Source organism: Pectinophora gossypiella, chromosome 23 (assembly GCF_024362695.1).
Source record: "Pectinophora gossypiella chromosome 23, ilPecGoss1.1, whole genome shotgun sequence".
In the NCBI taxonomy this organism is placed as follows: Eukaryota; Metazoa; Arthropoda; class Insecta; order Lepidoptera; family Gelechiidae; genus Pectinophora; species Pectinophora gossypiella.
In genome coordinates, this window is record NC_065426.1 from 5,217,229 (window position 1) to 5,238,334 (window position 21,106).

Below are 21,106 nucleotides of genomic sequence, written 5' to 3' on the forward strand. Positions count from 1 at the left end.
TGCAATATTATCCAATTTTCTACGGAGATAGGCTGTCTGCGACTAGCGTGCAGATATTTGTCAGCATAGTCCAGCAAGATCTCCTAGTATTCAATTTCAAGCTGGTAATGCGTTACATGGCGTTTTAGCTAATGCAAAATGCGAGCACTAAGCTGGCTAAGCGGGGATGTGCTATGCAAAGACGACAGCTGTACAAGATGCCAGGCACTTTACAGTAAGGAGTAACACTGTACAGGAGTAAGGATCACTGCTCAGATAGTACCGACTTATGTCCATTGATGTATAATATGTTACTATAGTGTCAGTACAAATATAATAGACGTATGTGTCGTGTAAATTTATCACGTTGCAGAGAACATATTCCAATTTTCTATGCTTCTATCTTTTTCTGTCACTTAAAACCGTTATTTGTTAGACCGAGATAATGCGATCGTAAGGGGACAGTTGGCATTCTACTTTAAAAAATGTGCCATAAATATATATTGGTTTATTAACTTTATTATGTATGTATCATAAGCATAAATATCTTGTCTCGAACTGTAATCAGTTCTCTAATTTAAATAATCAAATACATAATAATATTAAAATGCATCATATCGATTTTATTTTTACTCGAGTGAGTAAAAATAAATTTGTAAGTTATTTATGTCATAACAACACTGGCCAGAAAAAAGTTGATGCTTTTGGCGGGCTGTCATTAAGATAAAACTAAATAATTTTCAGAGAACAAATGAAAGTGAATTAAGAGCGGAGGACGGAAATCATTCACTATTCATATTATTCAGAAACAGATCAGAGAAGAAACAGTGTGTTTTCAGATATAACAATCAACAACAGTTTTATCAGACTTCCTATCGATGTTTAGGAAGAATATTCAATTAAGTCTTATAATACTTATACTATATTTGTATTATCCGATAAAGACATATTATTACTAAAGAGAACAACAGACAGGAAATAGTAAAACAAACAGTAAAACATTGCAGTAGGTAATATCACTGTGGTGATTTATCAGGTAATCAGATGAATTTATCAATTCAATCAGGTGGACAGGGATGGCTGTAAGGGGCGGTTGGAGGCCATTCGCGGGTTTTCACCCCATATTCTAAGATCGTGGGTTTTTACCCTATATTCAGACAGCTATGAGCACTTTGCCCATTTGTGGGTATTTTGCCCCATAAGTATTTCTATAACTATGAAACATTTCAATTTTGGAATGTGATTCAGAATTCAGATAATTCGTGACCTTACATGATTAAGTATGGTCCGCAACGTAACTACTATTTCTATTTTATTTTTATTTATTTATTTTACTTTTATTTGTTTTTTTTTATTTATTTATAGTATTTATTATTTTATGCAGTGTTGCACTCTCCCGCACCAAATTGTAATAATGTTTCCTATCCACTGGTTTCCTGGAAGAAATTGCTGCTAAGCAATAAGGCCGCCAGATTTTACTGTATCTATCATCATCTGTGTTAATTTGTTTTTTGTTGTGTGCAATAAAGTATATTTGATTTGATTTAACTACTTAGAAATGAGGCCATCTATTGTATACTTTATTCCTCTTTTGTTTTTGTATCTTTTTTTCCTGAAATAAAATAATAAAAAAATATATATTTGCCCCCTCCATTCATTGCACTGTGCTGAAATATTGTTTAAAACGCTCGCAAAGCCCTGTGGGCCACGTTAGTTTTAAATTGTTCATCAACTTACGAAATAGAGGCATTTTACGCGTTCGTACACAGATAAACAACCGTGTTTTACTACCTAACTAATAAAATGTTTGTTTCTGTGCATGACTGGATGCGAAAAACATAGAATACGTTCAGGTCAGTTGTATTTTATATATTTTTTTAAGTTTACGCGGTTATTATCATAATTAAAACACATAATAATGGGTTCTTACCAACGGGTTCGGGTTCGGGTTGTATTTTTTTATCTTTCCGGGCGTGTCGTAGAAACCGACAGGAGGATTGTAGTCTTACCAACATGATGGGTAATATGGGCGATGAGCTTATCGCCTGTCAACACAGTCATGGTTCATCATATTATTATTTTTTACTTATGGTAGATTTGCCGCAGATGGCATTAACTACTTGGCCGGACAAATGGGGAGCGCTGAAGGCTCTCACCCGGTACAACGTTTAAGACAACAGATCTGGGTGTGCCTAGTTGGGCGCGAACCGTGGCTCAGGGCGTCGTCTGAGAGGAAGAAGAACATTAAGAATTAATCGACTCTAGTGGGTCGATAGCGATAAGCGCTGATTGAGGGAAATCGTCGACCACGCCGACGGGGTGGGTATCGGGGTCCGTTCATCATATCCATCTTAGGACTTTTATATCAAAAGTGGCTGTAGGTTGTCTCCTAGTTATTTGTAGTTCTGCCCATCCCATTACAGATTACGAGCGTGAGTGAGATAATGATGGTGAATCCGTGATAGCCCTGTGTAGTGTCACGGGTTCGAATCCTGGGTCGGGCTCAGGACCATAAAAAATTCACCTTATGACTTTTAATTTGCTATTTGATATTTCGGATAACTACTTATTAAAAAAAATACAGACGCTATAAGTACCTCCTAAAATACTAAATTTTATTTTCAAGAAAAAGCTTTATGTAGTAGAAAAAAAAAATATTCTAAAATTTTAAATTTTGCGCGAAAATGGTTGGTCTCGTGACATTTCCGCCTGTGACGTCACATTTCAACAAACAAAGATACTATCAGACAGTATGACATCTTGAAACTTGACAGACAGGTTTTGTTTATTTTGTGAAATGTGACGTCACACGAAGCTCAATCATGGCCGCCCGTGTTTCGGATCTTGTAATACACAGATAAAAAACCCATTCTTATTTTGTAATAATAACATTTTAAAAATGATCTTAATAATGAAACTTTTGGATAATTATCGTCAAATGATAAACTACTATATTCAATATTAATAAATATTTATTATTAATAAATATTTTATTTTTATTTTTTATTTATTTTATGTCACCGTAAAATTTTATTGTGGCTTCTTGAAGACAAATTAATTAATCAATAATAGATTATTAAGTACATTAAATAATTATACAATTAGTCACATTTACAATTTAACAATAAAATTATTAAAGAAAACTTAGTCCATAAATAACCCGCCCCTGACTGTTCCCGGTGCAAAGGTGCCCATAACGCTCGCCGCATTGCCGCGCTGAATAGCAATGGCCAACCTTTGCTCCAAGAACGAACCGGAGCGAGAGTCACCCGTTTTTTCCCTGAGCCTGCGACCTAAATCTGAAATAAAGATTCTGGTGTCTGCCCCCCAGCAGCCAAAGGTCTCCACAGCAACGGGTACAAAATCATACAGTGGCGCCAGTGCTACGTATTTCTATTATTTATTTTTATTTTTTTTAATATATTTTATTGTTACAACTGTTAAGTAGATAATTCATGTTTGGCGCATAAATAAGTGATATCACGTTATTTTCCAGGATTTGTGCCCGGATAATGGCAATAGGCTCATCCCCTATTATCTATATAGGGCTTAAATAGCTGGCGAGTAACACTATACGACTCGCTATAGGGGATACAGGCTTGATGCATCTTGTTTTGTCTGAGTCATGTTTGTTTTTATTTCATCATCATCACTAATTTAAGAGCCACGCTCTTGTCGGTGTAGCATTCTCCATGGTAGTTTTTGGGGAAAAATAGGGCAGTGGTTTCCCTCTTGCCTTCCGCTAAGTACTCTGTCTGACGCGAATGGGATGGCACCCAGAGTAGTCTATTTCAAAGCCGTACTAGGACTCCTGTCCTCCGCCTCTGAATAGTACTGATAGTTACTGCTGGCCTCTGTTAGGTTCCACGTTACAGTCCCTGTGACGCACCCCTTCCGTCCAGCATTGCTGTAACGATGACTCCCATCTCCCCCTCTGCAACCGTTGAGATTTTCACCCGTATCCCTGGGCAAGGGCTCTACGTATACCCGGTAGGTCTGGGTTTTTTTATTTACTCGTTTCTTTTGAGTATTAAAACAAATATGTTCATAATATACCTAGGTATCTATAACATAACCCAACGTTATACATTTTACCGGTCCAACAAAAATAAAGGTACTTACTACGGAGTTTTTCGGACAATATTCCGAACCGAGTTCGAAGATAAACAAAAAATTTGAACGAACCAATGAACCCTACGAACTTCTAATTTGAGTTTCAACAAAGACCTTTTTAGGGTACCGTGTCTCGGGGGGCTAAACTAACGTTGGTTTCACCCGAGTGAAGTACCGATATTGGCAAGGTTATGCTCACAAACGATTTTGGGATAAACTTATCCAGAAATACTTACGTATAATATCTTCAGACTACATTTTCTTCATCATCACTAATTTAAGAGCCACGTTCTTGCTGGTGTAGCATGATTGCTACTTTTTTGGGAAAAATAGGGCAGTGGTTTCCCTCTTGCCTTCCGCCCCACAGTACTCTGTCTGGCGCAAGTGGGATGGCGCCCAGAGTAGTCTATTACAAAGCCGTACTAGGACTCCTGTCCTCCGCCTCTGAATAGTACTGACAGTTACTGCTGCCCTCTGTCAGGTTCCAGGTACTTTTTCTTAATCTACTGATATCAAGTGGTTTCCAGGATTTAAATTTTGATCTTCATTTGAATGGGACATGCTCTGTCTGCCAAAAAAACTTGGTTTGTGGTCAATACTTCGACAAACAGCGTATGACCCTTCGGTCGATCTTTCTGCACTTCGTTTGCGCGCATGACAGTGCGTGTTTAAAAGAGGGCATATCGTTATTAATGGAATATACTCGTAAATAAAACCTACAAGTACAGAACTCCAATAACAGGTTTATTACTGTCATATATTTATTCTTATTATTTACATATATTAATTTTGAGGATGCTTGACGGCCCAAGAAACGCTTTCTTAAAATGAATGCTGGTTATTTTTGAGTTCCGTTTACAGTATTTTAACTTCACACAATAAAATTCAGCAGAGAGAACCATTGTGCAGAGTTGCTAATAACAGTCGACTAACTTCGTGTTGACGGGAAAAAAAATCGAACAATTGAGTACCAACCTCGTCAATCCTGGTGTCAGGGTTACTATTGAGCCACCAAAATGTAACTACTACTTACTTACATCAGTAAGTAGTAACCGGGACCAACGGCTTAACTTGCCTTCCGAAGCACGAATCATCTTACTTGCGGACAATCTGGTGATCAGCTGGTGATGTCCTAACCAAACTAAGGACCACACAGTATTTTTTGGAATATGTCTCCATCGGGTATCGAACCCGGGACCTCCGGATCGTGAGGCCAACGCTCAACCACTGGACCACGGAGGTCAACCATTATAATAGACGGCTACACCACCTATCAAATTGATCTAACAGAAAGCTCGGCGAGGTGTGAGATGTGACTACTCCAATCGGGATATAGTTGTGAACTTATGTTATGTGACTCTCTGATCTGCCTGCGCTGTACCACAGGTGGATTTGAGCACAAAGTTGCAGTTTTAACAGTCAATAAACCCGCAGTACGCATGGCGGACGCGCGGCATAATCCAATGTTGAAATAAAAATATAAGTTCAAAAATAAAACCCCTCTGAAAAAATCACAAGATAATAGGTAGCTATATTTCTCTGAAATTCTTCCGAATAGTGATGTTTAGAAGATACCCGTGGTCGCATGCCGTGGTAAGTAAACTCTTTGGACAGATTCGCCCTTTTTCGAATTTCTAATTCAATAAAGTTTATGTCCTCTAGAGGGCGCCATATTGAATTTAACGTGACGTCACATATCCTATAGCCACCGGATATTCAAGACGCTTTTAGTGACACCGTATCTGTTAAATTCTGACAGATGGATTTAGAAGTTACTTTGGAACAGACGCGCATTCACTCATATTATACATACAGGTTTGAATCCCGCCTTGTGTCCGGTCATTAAGAACAGTATCATCGTGTTATTCTACGAATATTCAAATTGCGAAAAGAACAGTATTAATTGGCATACTTTAAAATAAAACGCTAAACGCTTTTAAATATAGAACGCGCACAAATGGTATTCCATTCCAAGTGTCACATACTATGAATGAAAAGGTAATAATAACCCGTGGTATTTGCGGCTGAAAGTGTTAAATGCTCCTTCCCAATGTTTTATTAATAGAGAAATAAGAATAATAGGAAAGCATTATCATGCTACGTAAATTAAAGAGCACATGACACGTCGTACGTGTCACGTGCCTACCCCGTTAATGACACAGCAAGATCGCACCTTCCAGACCGTAGTAGGACAGACCGAAATGATTAAAGGGACGCGCACACAGCTTATCCTAGACCCTTGTCACACGGTTGACGAGACAAAAAGCGTCGGCGTGTGTGAACACGGCTTTTTGTCCCACGGTCCCGGAACGTCCCGTTTGTTCCGGGATATTTTTGTTGTTCTATAATTTGGAACACGCTTGTGTCCCGGTTGTGCTTTTTCGCGGCCTTTTTGCTCTTTTGAGCTGCTGAGTGTTATGAGCGTCAATGCTTTGTTTATCCTCTTAAGTCGTAAGTACGTGTGTGCGTTTAGTCAAAGGTCCGTTGGAAAATTTGTTTTGCTTTCTTGTTTTATGTTTGCGTTGGTGTGGATCCCGGTGCATATAATCCTTTAGAATTAGCTAGACAACTCGCTAGTGTGAGGTGTTAGTGGCGGAAAGCTCAGCTGAGCACAACAAAAATGATCTATCCTAACCTAACCTGACCTAGGGATCACAAAGTGATTCCTAGTTTGCTTAGGACATTGCAGGCTGATCACCTGATTGTCCAAAATTAAGATGATCCGTGCTTCCGAAGGTACCGGTTACTACTTACTGATGCAAGTAACCCTAATACCAAGGTTGGTGAGGTTGTAATCCACCTTACAAACCACACGATAGAAGATAGGTTCACATAGTAGCTTCAAAATGTTTGCTCTGTTCTTCTGTCATTTGATTTCCTATCTTCGTATTCGTATTACCTTATCAGTAACCCAATAAGGTAGGTATTTATTATTTAATTAGTGGTGACATGCACGATTGTCTGATATACGATCATGTCGTGATATAGGTATAATATATGTACTTAATTAGGTAAGTAGTGGTAAAATGTGTTTTACACTCGGACGTGTGTGCATAGAGGTATTAATTAGTACTGGCTGATAAAAAAATAGTCCCAGCATGAACAATACTTTAGTAAAAGTACACTCAAATGACAATGGGCAAAAATGTTGTGTGTGTGTCCAAGAACCTCCACTGATGAAACGTGCATGTAATGAAAGCTTACGCTTTCCCTATGATTCTTGCCAAATTCTATCAGATTCTGTCCCGGGGTTCTTTTTCTACGGTCATATTTGTCCTGGCTATAAATGTGATAAATACAGTGGTGAACAAAAATCGATTCTAAGCTCATATTACATGCAAATCTCATCAGTAGAAGTACTTGGACCAGTTTCGCCCATTGTTCTTTTATTTTTATTTACATTATTTTACGCTGTCGGTACTTGGAAAAAGCAGTAACACTGCACTGAATTTATATATTTTGTCAACAAATATGATGATATTGGAATATTATCAACGCTGTATGAGATAAGAAGCGATGTGGAAAATAATGTCATTTTGAGAAAATACATTTACTTAGGCAAAACTCTTGCATCAAATACAAAATTTGTCTTAAATGAGAACTCTAGACTTGAACACAAACATGATGTCCCAGAGTTTGCTAACAATAGCCGTTACAAGATTAAGGGTTTTTGTACCAGAGATTGTGCTATGTAGATGCTGCGATGATGTGAAAGCTAAGATTTTCCCCAACCCAAGCATTAACCTTGCTTCCTGGGGTTGCCTTATAACTTTCATCATCATCATCAATTTAAGAGCCACGCTCTTGTCGGTGTAGCATTTTCCATTCCAGTCTATCAAAGGCCAATTCCTTGACTTCCCTATAAGACACGACGTTAACCTTTTCTTTAATCTGTTCCGTGTACGCTCTTCTTGGTCTTCCCCTTCCTCTCTTTCCTTCTAGCTTTTCTTCTATGATGTTAACTTGATGATGCTTAAAATAAGAAATAAACACTTTTTTTTAAGCTACGAAATTCTGTGATCGTTTTCACTGATGCTAAGCTATGGAGCGGGGCGGGTAACACGTGCTATGAACGCGGTTCTACTCTAGGTACTCTGATCTTGACATAGCTATACAGGCAGGACCCGCAGAATACCAGGGCTGTGGCTCACGCGGTGGCTTTTGCTGAACGAGATCCTTTTATTCTGGATGCCACCGCAGATGATCGGGCCGACGACAGTGCGTTGCATTTATGAATACTGTAATTATTATTATGTTTGTCATTTCCATATCTCGGGACTATGGAGTCCCGAACTTTTGAAAGGTGTACGTGGGGCCGAAGCCAACACGTAGAGGCCCTTTAAGACAGTTTAATCTAAATGTGGTGTGACAACAACCGGCGATTATCCCTGTATGCACTATGGGAGTGCACCCAAAGACAATCCCCGGTTTGTGTAGGACTATTACAGATTATGGGAACAAAGGGAACTGGGCTATTGGGTTGGGGGTTAGTGAACCGGGATACTGGGGCTATGGAGGACTATGGCGCCTGCTCGATTATTATTATTTAAGTACGATCTACTCTAATTCGGCGTACGTCTATGAAACAATTGATGAATGTGGAGGAAGCAAGAGAAGTGACTCAGGATCGAAGCAAATGGAATTTCATAGTCTCTGCTTACCCCTGTGGAAAATAGGCGTGAGTTTATGTAAGTATGTATGTTTAATCTTAGTGTTCTTTTTATAATTAATTTCTGTGTGGTTTCTGTGTTAAATGTACCTGTCTGTCTCTGTGGTGTCTGAAAATAATAAATGTCCTTCCATACTCGGTCTTACTTTAGTCTCCAATCATGGCCGTCAGACGTCACACACACAGATGCGCGCGTACGATAACGTCAACGTGTAGTGTCTGTGTAAAACGAGGTGTTTTGTATGAAGTATCCGGGGTGTGCTAGCATAACACAGTATTCTATACGTATTATTTTTCAAGATTATTCCATCAATATAAGCAATGATATCATACAATGCTCAGATGGATTGGGTTTATCGCTGTTGAGAAAGCGACGTACTTTATTAGCTCTTATTGTGTCAGAAGGGCTGTGACGTGGAAAATCAAGTTATTTTCGTACAGAGATCTGAAAATTCGTGTCGCTTCAACTCAATATTGGATTTTTCCTCCCATTTGCCATTTGATTTGGCTCAAGAAAGTTACAGGTATGATATACTTAATCAAATAAGGTGCGAGTGCTAAGTCGTGTTTCGGCTTTTTGTTAGACGCGCTAAATAAATAATGTAACAAAAATACAAGATAACGCAAAATATTTATTATTAGTATGGAAACACAAATACTAAAGGCCATATCTCACTAGGACTCCATGGTGACACCACCATGGTCCTGCCACCAATAAAATGTATGCAGTTGACGCCTGAGTGGTTTAAAAATACCACATCGATACAATTCGTCTAAGAAAGCAATACTCATTACTCATTATGCGCAAATGTCAAATACAGTGTAATAACAGTGCAATGTGTATGTATGTAGAGTAATGTATGTATTTAAAGTACAATATAATAATCGTTACATGAGCCACGTCAGTGGATTTTGGCGGCTCAATCATAACCCTGACACCAGGGTTGATGAGGCTGGTATTCCACCTCACAAATCCACACGTTAAGAAGACGAATGTCAAATAGAAATATTGCATTTTAGATGAATTGATTTGATGTGGCCATTTTAATCCCTCTGATGTCTTGATTGATTGAACTCCCAACAGCCTTTATATTACAAGCTGTTTATATTTAAAAAAATACAAGAATAAGAACCAGGTGTTTCCATTTGTTATTTGCCATCTACCTGATTAAGAGTCTTTTTGTGATTATTTATTTTAATATGGTGCATCATCATCATCATCACCAGCCCATTAACGCCCCACTGCTGGGGCACGGGCCTTCCCTATGGATGGATAGGGAGATCGGGCCTTAAACCACCACGCGGGCCCAGTGCGGATTTGTTGGGTAATTTGGTGCAATAAAGTATATTTGTCTTTTGTTTTTTTATGTGAACATATAAACAGAGTTACCGTTCCATTGCGTAATTCCCATTGTTCTTTCTTCTAATGCCAACTTACTAAAACTATTAAACCTAGCCTTATAATGCTTCTAAGATTAAATAGTCTCATTAGTCATTCGTAGTTCCTTAGTCTCTGTTTACATACACAGCCTATATACGTCCCACTGCTGGGCACAGGCCTCCCATGCGGGTTGGTGGAGGTGTTTTTACGGCTAATAGCCGTGACCAACGGCTTAACGTGCCCTCCGAAGCACGGAATCATCTTACTTTTTCGGACAATCAGGTGATTCTAGCCTGAAAAGTCCTTACCAAACAAACGACAGTCTCACAAAGTGATTTCGATAATTTCCCCATCGGGAATCGAACCCGGACCTCCAGATCGTGAGCCTAACGCTCTAACCACTAGACCACGGAGGCTGTTTAGTCTCTGTTTACCGGTGGGAAATAGGCTTGAATTTATAAAGGTAGGTATGTAAGATTAAATAAGCCTAAACATTACAAGGTGTTTATAGAGGGTCAGATTCAGTAGGACTTTACATTCGCCGGCAACTATTAGCGGTCACCCGCCTCCCACTGCATCAGGTCGGATTACTACAACTGACCTGACGCAGACCTCGTTTACATTACCCTCAATACATCTATCCACTATAAACATCCTATCATATGTTTCTTTTTAAAAAAAATACAAAACATACATACATAAACTCACGCCTATTTAGTAAGCAGAGACTATAGAATTCCATTTGCTTCGATCCTGACACACTTCTCTTGCTTCCTCCACATTCATCAATCGCTTCATACACGCACGCCGGTTCAGAGTAGATCGTATTAAACCTTTTCTAAGGACATCTTCAATTTGGTCAATGTAAGTCCTTCTCGGTCTAAAAAAATACAAAAAATACACTTCATCATCTCCCTCCCGTTTTTTACACACGGGGTCCGGTTACGAACCCGAAGATTGACAGGTCCGGTTTTTTACAAAAGCGACTGCCTTACCTTCTAACCCGCGAAGGGAAAACCAGCCCAATACATGTTAGGTATAGGCACACCCCGGACACTTCATACAAACAACCTCGTTTTACACAGACACCATACATTGACGTTATCGTACACGCGCATCTGTGTGTGTGTGACGACATACGATTCAAGTCTAAACTATGTTCGAGGGGGGGGAGATAAACTTAGCTCAGCCGCTGGTGGGGGGAGCGGAGATTTGCTGCTCTATGGTATAGGTCAGGTACATTTTATCCATTATACACGGTAAGTCGACAAAGTCACGGTTAAAATCTATAACAGATACACCCTTTCTCGCTCTACAATTATAAGTTCCTTCTAGCAGGTCATTTATCTTACAACTTGCTAACTCGCAGGAAAACTCGGAACTAGTTTCGAAGGAACTACAAAAAAGTATAAATTGCTGGAACATGCTCTAACCCCGTGTAATACACAACTAAGCAGGGATTATAGGCCCAATAATCCGAGACAACAAGAAAAACTACTACTAAGCTCGGGTCTTGTATGAAAACCGCAGGATCCGGGTTCCCGGAAATCCCGGAGGAATCCCGACTGAATCTCGAATCCCGGAGTTTTGCCGTAACGCGGTCCCAGGTGGGATACCGCCGCGTTAGGCCTTAAATTAACGTCGTACCCAATAAACTGGGGAAAATATTGACGTCCTATTTTAGTTTGCCACTAGTTTGGCTAGGTCTAGAATTGGATTAGGAAACGTCAACAGAAAAAGAAACAATATTAGAAATACAAATTCACGTCTGTGATCACAACAATTAAGTTACCAAAAGACTTGAATTGAATTGAAGAAGAATTGATTTGAAACCAATAAGTAGGTCTGTCTTATCTGCTAATATTTGGTATAATATAAGTAACTTAAACTTATAAATTGATTAAAGCATACAATAATAATTATGTTCTTTAATTTAAATTTAATTTAAGTAATAAAAAGAAAACATTTGACAATTTTATTATTATTAAAAAGTAGCTTCTATTCGGTATTAAATTTGCTTGTACAATCAAAGAGCAAAATTTCAGTCACTGAGCCCAGCGAATTATTTGTAAACATTGGTGAAATTATGAACCATTAGTTGTCATAATTATAATAAGTTTTTGGTCTATTACAGAAACGACGTGTAACCAGGTCTTATTTGCAAGAAACTGAATGGACTTTTGCAGCTTATTGTACAATGCCATCTATGAGTTTTAGCAAGAACTAATCATCCATACCATCCCGATCCTGGCAAACAGGACAGGCAAAGGGATCAAACCCGTTCAAACACTTCGTTAGTTAGTACCGGCAATTTTGCCTAGATGGCTCTAGTAGGAGGATTGGAGTTGCGTGGAGGGCATTTTACATCTTATCCAGTATACATTTTGACAATATTACTTATTTTCTCCAATTTAATATTAAACGGCTTTCGTGGTCCAGTGGTTGAGCGTTGGCCGGTGGGGACATATCGCAAAAATCACTCTGTGATCCCTAGTTTGATTAGGACATTACAGGCTGATCACCTGATTGTCCAAATGTAAGATGATTTGTGCTTCGGAAGGCACGTTAAGCCGTTGGTCCCGGTTACTACTTACTGATGTAAGTAAGTAGTCGTTACATGAGCCTTGTCAGGGGCCTTTGGCGGCTCAATAAAAACCCTGACACCAGTGTTGATGAGGTTGGTAATTTACCTCACAACCCACACGATAGAAGAAGATTTAATATTATAACTATTTCAGATGATGCCTTGCACCGACCTTGGCGCCCACCTGGGCAGTTTTTAGCTAAGGTCTGTTATTTTTATTAACTTCCCAGCCACCAATTCAAACAAAACATAATCTGTTTATTTACTTATTAAATTTAATTTGTGTAATTTAATTTATTAGTTTGATTTTAATGTTATTAATTGTTATCTTCTTCTTTTAAAGTAAAAAATTGTTATAATCTGTATTCTGATTTAATAATAATTATAATAATAAATTCTTACAGACAGACCGACCCGTAACTTAACCCAATTTATCAAATGAGTGATCACTTGGTTTAGGCCCATGATCGCTTAAAGGTACCGGCCTTAAAAAGCCGAGATGGAATCAATCCAGACATATTACATAATAAAAACATTAAGTAATTATGGATTTGTGAATAGTCTGAAATTTATTATTGAATTTAATTAAATTTAAGTACCTTTTTACGTCTTGCTCGGTATTGCACTTTCTCGAATTGATCAAGTTCTTTTGATAATTATTATCAACAATTATAAACAACAAGTCTTCAATCAACATTGCCATGACGTTTGAGGATTCCCAGAAAATTGTAGATAAAAACTTTCTGATTACTCATTTCGATGGAAATAGATTTCTACCCAACAAAGATAAGGTATTGTGTCATAATTGTTATTACTTACGTATGACTTTTTTTGAAACGCAAATAGAAATGTTCTCAAGTTATTATTACCTTTTCATTTTTACACATTTCCTCGTCTGGTCGTATGGTTGTCTGGAAGAAATCGCTTTAAGCGATAAAGCCGCCATTTTCCATGTAGGTACCTAGTTGTCTCTTTTGTAAATATTTTATTGTATAATTGTGCAACAATTTATTATCTATCGTCATCAATAATTCTTAGTACTTTTTACAATCTTTAATGGAAAAACATTTCGAAAGAGCCCAACAAAGGAAGAATATATTCGGGCTAAAAACTGAAATCCGACAAACTGTTATCCGACAAGATTTTGCTTCGGCAATATGAAAATCTGACACTTCTTTATTCCGACTTCGATACTACTCTACTCCGACAAAACGCTTTTTCGACATGACTTTACTAAGAAACGATGCGAATGCAATGACATTCTACCTCGACAGTAATGCTACACTGACATGAAACTTGTATTTCGATATACGCCTAATCGGACATAATTACTACGACAGTATCTTAGATCGCCGTGTTGCATCTAAGACACGATGATACTTCGAAACCCCGGGGTTGACTAGAAAAAGACGAACTTCTACTATTTCCTTTCTTTCACTTTTCCACTTCTTAAACTATTATTAAAATTACAATTATTATTAAAATGCCATTTGCCATGTACTTAGTTAAGAGACTTTTTGTAATTATTTCTTTTTATTTTGGTGCAATAAAGTGTATTTGTATTGTATTGTATTGTAAAATGAAAAATGGGCTAGAAAATGGCTCAGTCCACCCACGTTTAGTTCAGGGATAAAGCCACTTTAACCTCATTATACACAAACACTATACGTAAATGACGTTAACGTACAGTCACGAGTGCTAATATGTATACACTTTGAAACCATGTCACATTAACTTTTTTGACAAATTAAACCGTAAGTCTCATTAAATGTCAAATATGATAGTGCGATAATGGTTCTAAAGTGGGTACATGATATTTATTGCTCATGACTGTACACGCGCAACTGTGTGTGTGACGTGACGTCTGAGGGTTGCCTTCTACTGCAAAATATGCCACAATTGACATTCAGATAGATAGATAGATATTCCTAGTTTTAAAATACTCAACCCTGGTGATAAAATGAATATAAAGAACAACATGTCACCTCACTTGCTAAATTCACATGTCGGCGCCTTTAAAACTTTAATCCGGAAGCGATATAAGCAATAACCCATAACAGATTTGAATCAAATATAATAATTCTGATTATAAACATGAGCTTGATAAGATAGAAAGGAAAGTATATAATGTGCAATTATTTGGTTGACGATAGCATTTGGTAAGAAACTAGTGTTGACAATGAAGTGGTTTACTCTCTTGTCATTGCTGTTCGTTGCTCTGGTGGTGGCTGAAGAGGAGAGGAATTTGCCATTGGCAGAGTCATGTAACTTAGAAAGTTGCCAGTTACCCGATTGCAGATGTTCATCCACTTCTACCCCTGGAGGACTTCCTTTGCGTGATGTGCCACAGGTAAACGACTTTTCACATTACTGTCAGACGCTGCTGAAAAAAAAATCGTTCACTGTGTATGAACCACATATGGGGCATTACATTTAAAATTCATACGTGCATGTCCCATATATGGGGCACATATTTTCTTGCCATAGTGTGTATATGTACCTACATAAATTCCAATGTGTTTATCGAAAAATAACATTTGCACGTAACAGTGAACGTGTAATACTTACTATGAGCCAAGTCAGAGGCCTTTGGCGAATCAATAGTATCCCTGAGACCAGGGTTGACGAGGTCGGTTATTGACCTCACAGCCCACACGAGAGAAGAAACGAAGGATACTTGCTCATAACCAGAAATTATCAGGCAAATATTATGAACACATATATTCAGCAGGAATTTATAAATAGTTGTTAGAATAAAATATTTATGTACTAGTTTTAAATTGCGCATAGTACAGGGGGATGATTCTGACATTGATTCTGAGTTAAAATGAAGTGGAATTTTTGTGGTTTTTTTTAATTATTTTCAATTCTATACTTTTTTGATAGAAAATTCCACTTGATAGTAACTCAGAATAATGAGCTGAATCATCCCTCTCAGTATTCGTTGCGATGCCAATTGCACCCCGTACATCATAGGTACCAATATCCATACAAGTAGGAATGGGTGTGAGTGACAACGTAACGAATACTCAAGGGGTTTGGTTCAGACCATGATTCTGAGTTAATATCAAGTGGAATTTCCCTGTCGGAAAATTCATGAAAATTTTTGTATTTTTAAAATTTTCAGTTCCATAATTTTACGACGGAAAATTCCACTTGATATTAACTCAGAATCGTGGTCTGAATTATGCATCAAAGTTTTCATTACGATGTCACTAACAGCCTGTAAATTATGTGCTAACATGTTGACAGAGAGGAATGTCTGCGAATGACTAGGTCATTAATAGTCATTCAGGTAGTTAGGTCAGTCAGGTAGTCAAAGGGTAGGTACGCTTTTCTTCGTGTTGCTTTGAACTAAAAGAAATGACACGAGAAGTGAAGCTGATTTCATGTTTTCGAAGTTTAGAGTATTATATACTTAAGTAACTAAGACAGCTCGTTTACTTTCATACGTGCACAATAACCATACACTGTTGTGCACCGCAAAATTGGTTAACGAAAATCACTCCGATAACGACCCGACCGGCGTGGTTGACAATTTCCCGCATTCATTGGGTCGATAGCCCACTACAGTCGATTAATTCTTTCAAATATTATCCTCTCAAACGACACCCTGAGCCGAGCTGATCTGGGTACCCTCAGTCTTCAATTTTGTAACGGGTGAGAACCCTCAGCGCTCCCCATTTGTCCGGCCAAGTAGTTAATGCCATTTGCGACAAATCTACAATAAGGAAAATGCCTAGTTAACGTGAAAGTAACTTACTTATTTCATAAAACTGATTAATAAACGATAATAAACACGCTATCTTTGAAGACAATCTTTGCCGATAGCAATATTATTAGCAAAATCAAATCACTGTAATTTTGCAGATTATCCTGAAAAATATCTTATATCTTTCTTTCTTATATCTGTATCTGATAATAGCATTACATGTCTGCCGATTTTATGAAAATGTTGACTTCATAATTTACAGTAGGTTTATTACCTGCATTCAAAAAGACTGGAAAGTTTTTTAGTTTCTTTCATCTACTTTATCTTCTTCTTGTCAATGTACGCTTTGATATTCTTCTTCTACTTCCATTTGCTGGCTGGCTCCCATGACATGCCAGGTCACAATAAATGTGGTACCTTCTTTTGCATGACTTCCGTATACACAATACAAATATAATATTTTCTTTTTAGTTCGTAACTGTGACCTTCGACGATGGTGTGAACATCTTGAACATCGAAACCTACCGTAAAATCCTCTATGGACGCAGAAACTCCAACCAGTGCCCGGCTGGAGCCACCTTCTACATCAACCATGAATACACCAACTACCAGCTGGTTAATGAACTGTACAACAACGGCTTCGAGATCGCTCTTCACTCCATCTCTCATCAGACCAACCAGGAATACTGGTCCCAAGCTACCTATGAAGATATGGTCAGGGAATTCGCCGACCAGAAAACCCAAATGTCTCACTTCGCTAATATTCCCCGTTCTGAAATTAAAGGTAGGACATATTTTTTAATAAATACACTTTAATTTTTTCATAGTTTTTGTAATGAAATCAAAGTGCACGAGAAACTAAACACACCTGAGATACATACTGTCAATGGACCATCTACACATTATATATTTTTTATCGACCTGGGATAGACATTTAGGAGTCGCCGTCGCCGGACACGGCTTGGATGATGATGATGATGATGATGATATATATTTTGTTATTATTAAATAAATGCTATCCATCAAATTAAAACTACAAATCTTCACTTTGTTTTCTCCTTCCAGGTATCAGAATGCCGTTCCTTCAGCTAGCTGGTAATTCTAGCTTCTTGGTCATTGCTGAGCACGGTTTTCTTTATGACTCTTCCTGGCCGACGGTTCAGTTTGTGGGGTCAGGTCTTTGGCCATACTCCCTGGACTACTCTTCCATCCAGGATTGCGTCATCAGCCCCTGCCCCACTGCGTCAATCCCCAAAGCGTGGGTGTCTCCGATGATTTCTTGGCTCGACCTTAATGGTAGTCCTTGTGCGATGGTTGACTCCTGCTTTGCTTTGTAAGTATTGGAAACCTGTGAACTTTTGTATGACAGCGGTAAATAGTTAATTAGCGCCTATGGCCGATTAGTTTGTTCTGTAGTTTTTTCTTCATTCTTCTCGAGTAAGTTGAAAGTGTTAGAACTATTCTGGTCCTACAACAGTGGTTGATAGTGTTATATAGGTGTGTACATACTCCAACTCTTCGTCAAGTACGTTTAAGTCCCATACAATTGGTCGTGAGCCTATTGCCATTACCTGGGCTTAAATCCTGTGCCATACAATCATGACATAAAAATTGTTTTTTTTTTCCATCCGCAGCCCAGACAGGGAAGACGAGGAGGCATGGTTCCGCTTCATCTTGACCAACTTCGAGCGTCACTACTTGAACTCTCGCGCACCTTTCGGCTTCTACGTCCATGAGTGGTACCTGTCCACCTACCCAGCTATTATGAATGCCCTGGTTCGGTTCATGAATCTGGTCAATGAGCTGGAGGACACTTTCATGGTAAACTATTGGTATTAAATAAAAACAGAGGATACATTCACCGTGTTCCAGAATTCAATATCTAGCATGTCTTGTATCCTCTGTTTTTATTTATTCTATGTACCTCTGACTACCCCAGTTGGGATATAGTCGTTAGTTTGTGTCATGTTAGAGACTAACTTGGAAATAGTTTTTTGTCTTTCATGTTTTTGGGTTAAAACTCACAAACATATAATAAGTAGACAAGCATCTTGTCACAAACGGCGGCGTAAAACGACACTGTACAACCAATATTGCACTTTATTTGAACAGCCATAACATCTTAATTTGATATAACTAAAACTAACGACCTCCGTGGTCCAGTGGTTGAGCGTTGGGCTCACGATCCGGAGTTCCCGGGTTCGATTTCCGGTGGGGACATATCAGAAAAATCACTTTGTGATCCCTAGTTTGGTTAGGACATTACAGGCTGATCACCTGATTGTCCAAAAAGAGGTTGGGAATTCTCCTCACAACCCACACGATAGAAGAAGAAGACTTAAACTATCTACATAACTTAATGTATTCGTATTTACAACACGGTCCGGACGCTTTTTTGGAAAATCTTAGCGAATGAATTTGTTTATAGGTTAATTATCAGTGTTGGCACTACTTTCGCATATTGCATTGATACCATGACTTTTCGCAGGTGACCGAATCGGAAGTTATCGACTGGGTCAGAGACCCTATTCCTGTCAATGAATACAAGGAGAAACCCTGCAAATCATTCGCTCCCATGCCCTGTGCCGCAACCAGCTGTGGTCCTCTCAGAGCAGAACACAACAACGTAACGAAGCTTTTTATTATTTTGCTTGATATTACACGAAACTGATATCTGGGGGATAAAAAGGCCACATCGAAGCAATTCATCCAGGAAAGCAATATTGCTATTTGTCATTTGTTGACATGGCGCAAATCATCATCACATCATCACCAGCCCATTAACGTCCCCACTGCTGGGGCACGGGCCTTCCGTATGGATGGATAGGGAGATCGGGCCTTAACCTCTCATATGCCGAGATACCAGACACAATAGATTTTACATTGTGTCTGGTCGAGATCCGCGTTCCGGCATTTAAGGGGTTAAACCACCACGCGGGCCCAGTGCGGATTTATGGTTATTAACGACTGCTAATGCAGCCGGGACCAACGGCTTAACGTGCCTTCCGAAGCACGGAGGAGCTCGAGATGAAAACTTTTTTTTGTGGTCACCCATCCTATGACCGGCCTTTGCGAAGTTGCTTAACTTCAACAATCGCAGACCGAGCGCGTTTACCGCTGCGCCACCGAGCTCCTATATGCGCAAATATCAAATAGTAATATTGCTTTATGATGAACTTCTTTGATGTGGCCTTTTTAACTATCTGTCCCTACTGGGAGTAAAAGAAAAGGCTTATTGACATATTCAGCTGCTCAGCATTGCGAACTTTATAACAAACTCTACAACTCAAGAAAGTTGACTCTTGAATCGCATGGTCTTGTGGTTAGAGCGTTCAGATCACGGTCTAGACGTCCGAGTTTGATTCCCGATGGATCGATGGGGATATAGTTAACATCACTTTGTTAGACAAAAAAGTAAGATGATCTGTGAATCAAAGCTGTTGACTGCGTCACCAATACCACTAATCCTACCATTTGGCTTTTTATCGATTACATACTTAATTAAATTCTTTTTTACAGCTTGACTACTGGATGGCTATCTGCAACACTTGCCCAAGAACCTACCCGTGGCTTGGAAATCCTCTGGGACTGTAAAAACATACAGTCAAAACCTGTAAACAGCCTATATAAGTCCTACTTGTCGAAATAGGCTATCCGTCCGTCTGTCGGAGGAAGAACGGAGCATAATTTATTAAAAATCTTATAAATATTATTGTATATAATAATGTGAAATAAACAATTTCAAAATGAGTACTTTTTTACTAATGTGAGTCAAAAGCAACATTAATGAGTAAGGAAGTCTGTCCAAAGTCATGTGTGAAGGCCACATCGAAGCAATTTATCTAAAAAGCAATATTGCTATTTGACATTGGTTGGCATTGTGCACTTACTTTTATATGCGCAAATGTCAAATTGCAATATTTTTTTGACCCTCCAGTTTGGGCTAATTTCCAAGATCCTCAACTGCATTCCCATACGGTTGGTTCACGCGGTTAAGACTGTAAGGTAAAAAGGGAACGTCAGGGCCGCCTATGTAATATCACATAATATCTTAATAAAATATATGCAGAAAGATTTTACGAATTTTGTACTGAAAAGTACTAAGAAAATGAACATTCGTACTTAAGAGCTTTGAGCGCTAAATGGTATGTCTCAACACCGGCCATTCTGACGTCAGAACTGCCGATGTATTTCTATATTTCGAACGGCTACAGCTATCATTCTGAAACCTATGCCAATGTTTAGTATGTATTATGTGCTTCAAAATGCATGCAACATCCAATCAAAATATCATCGAGGTACACGGAAAAATAAGAAACAATAAATAAAACCAATGCATATAACCCGGGTACTTTCGAGGGCAGAGTGAAAGTCTGGGGGCCAAGAGCAAAGCCATCAAAGGTAAAAAAAATACACACTTTGTATGGGCAAAATTCAAACACCTACACCAATGAACCGTACATCAAATTGAAACTATCACCAGTAGGGTAAGATGCCCCGACTGGGGTCAGCGGTGTTAGTTGATCTGGAATGAAATACCTCTTAACTGTAAAATTCGGCACATGTTCTGAAGTGCAGCTCTTCGCGGCCACGCCGCCTGAAACACAATTATTCTAGATCAAAAGACCTTTTAAATGATATATCATCGTTGGTGTTGGTGGTCTAATA

The 21,106-nt window shown here is 38.6% G+C and overlaps 1 protein-coding gene across 1 annotated transcript; it reads left to right on the forward strand.

Annotated features, from left to right (window-relative positions):
* Positions 1 to 14,864: 14,864 nt before the first annotated feature.
* LOC126377378 (chitin deacetylase 8-like) lies at positions 14,865 to 20,188 on the forward strand. Its single transcript, XM_050025106.1, has 6 exons — positions 14,865 to 15,076; positions 16,910 to 17,222; positions 17,504 to 17,771; positions 18,073 to 18,259; positions 18,927 to 19,064; positions 19,958 to 20,188. Exons 1-6 carry the CDS (start codon positions 14,906 to 14,908, stop codon positions 20,030 to 20,032), a joined length of 1,152 nt encoding a protein of 383 aa, XP_049881063.1. The 5' UTR covers positions 14,865 to 14,905; the 3' UTR covers positions 20,033 to 20,188.
* The last annotated feature ends 918 nt before the right edge of the window (positions 20,189 to 21,106 follow it).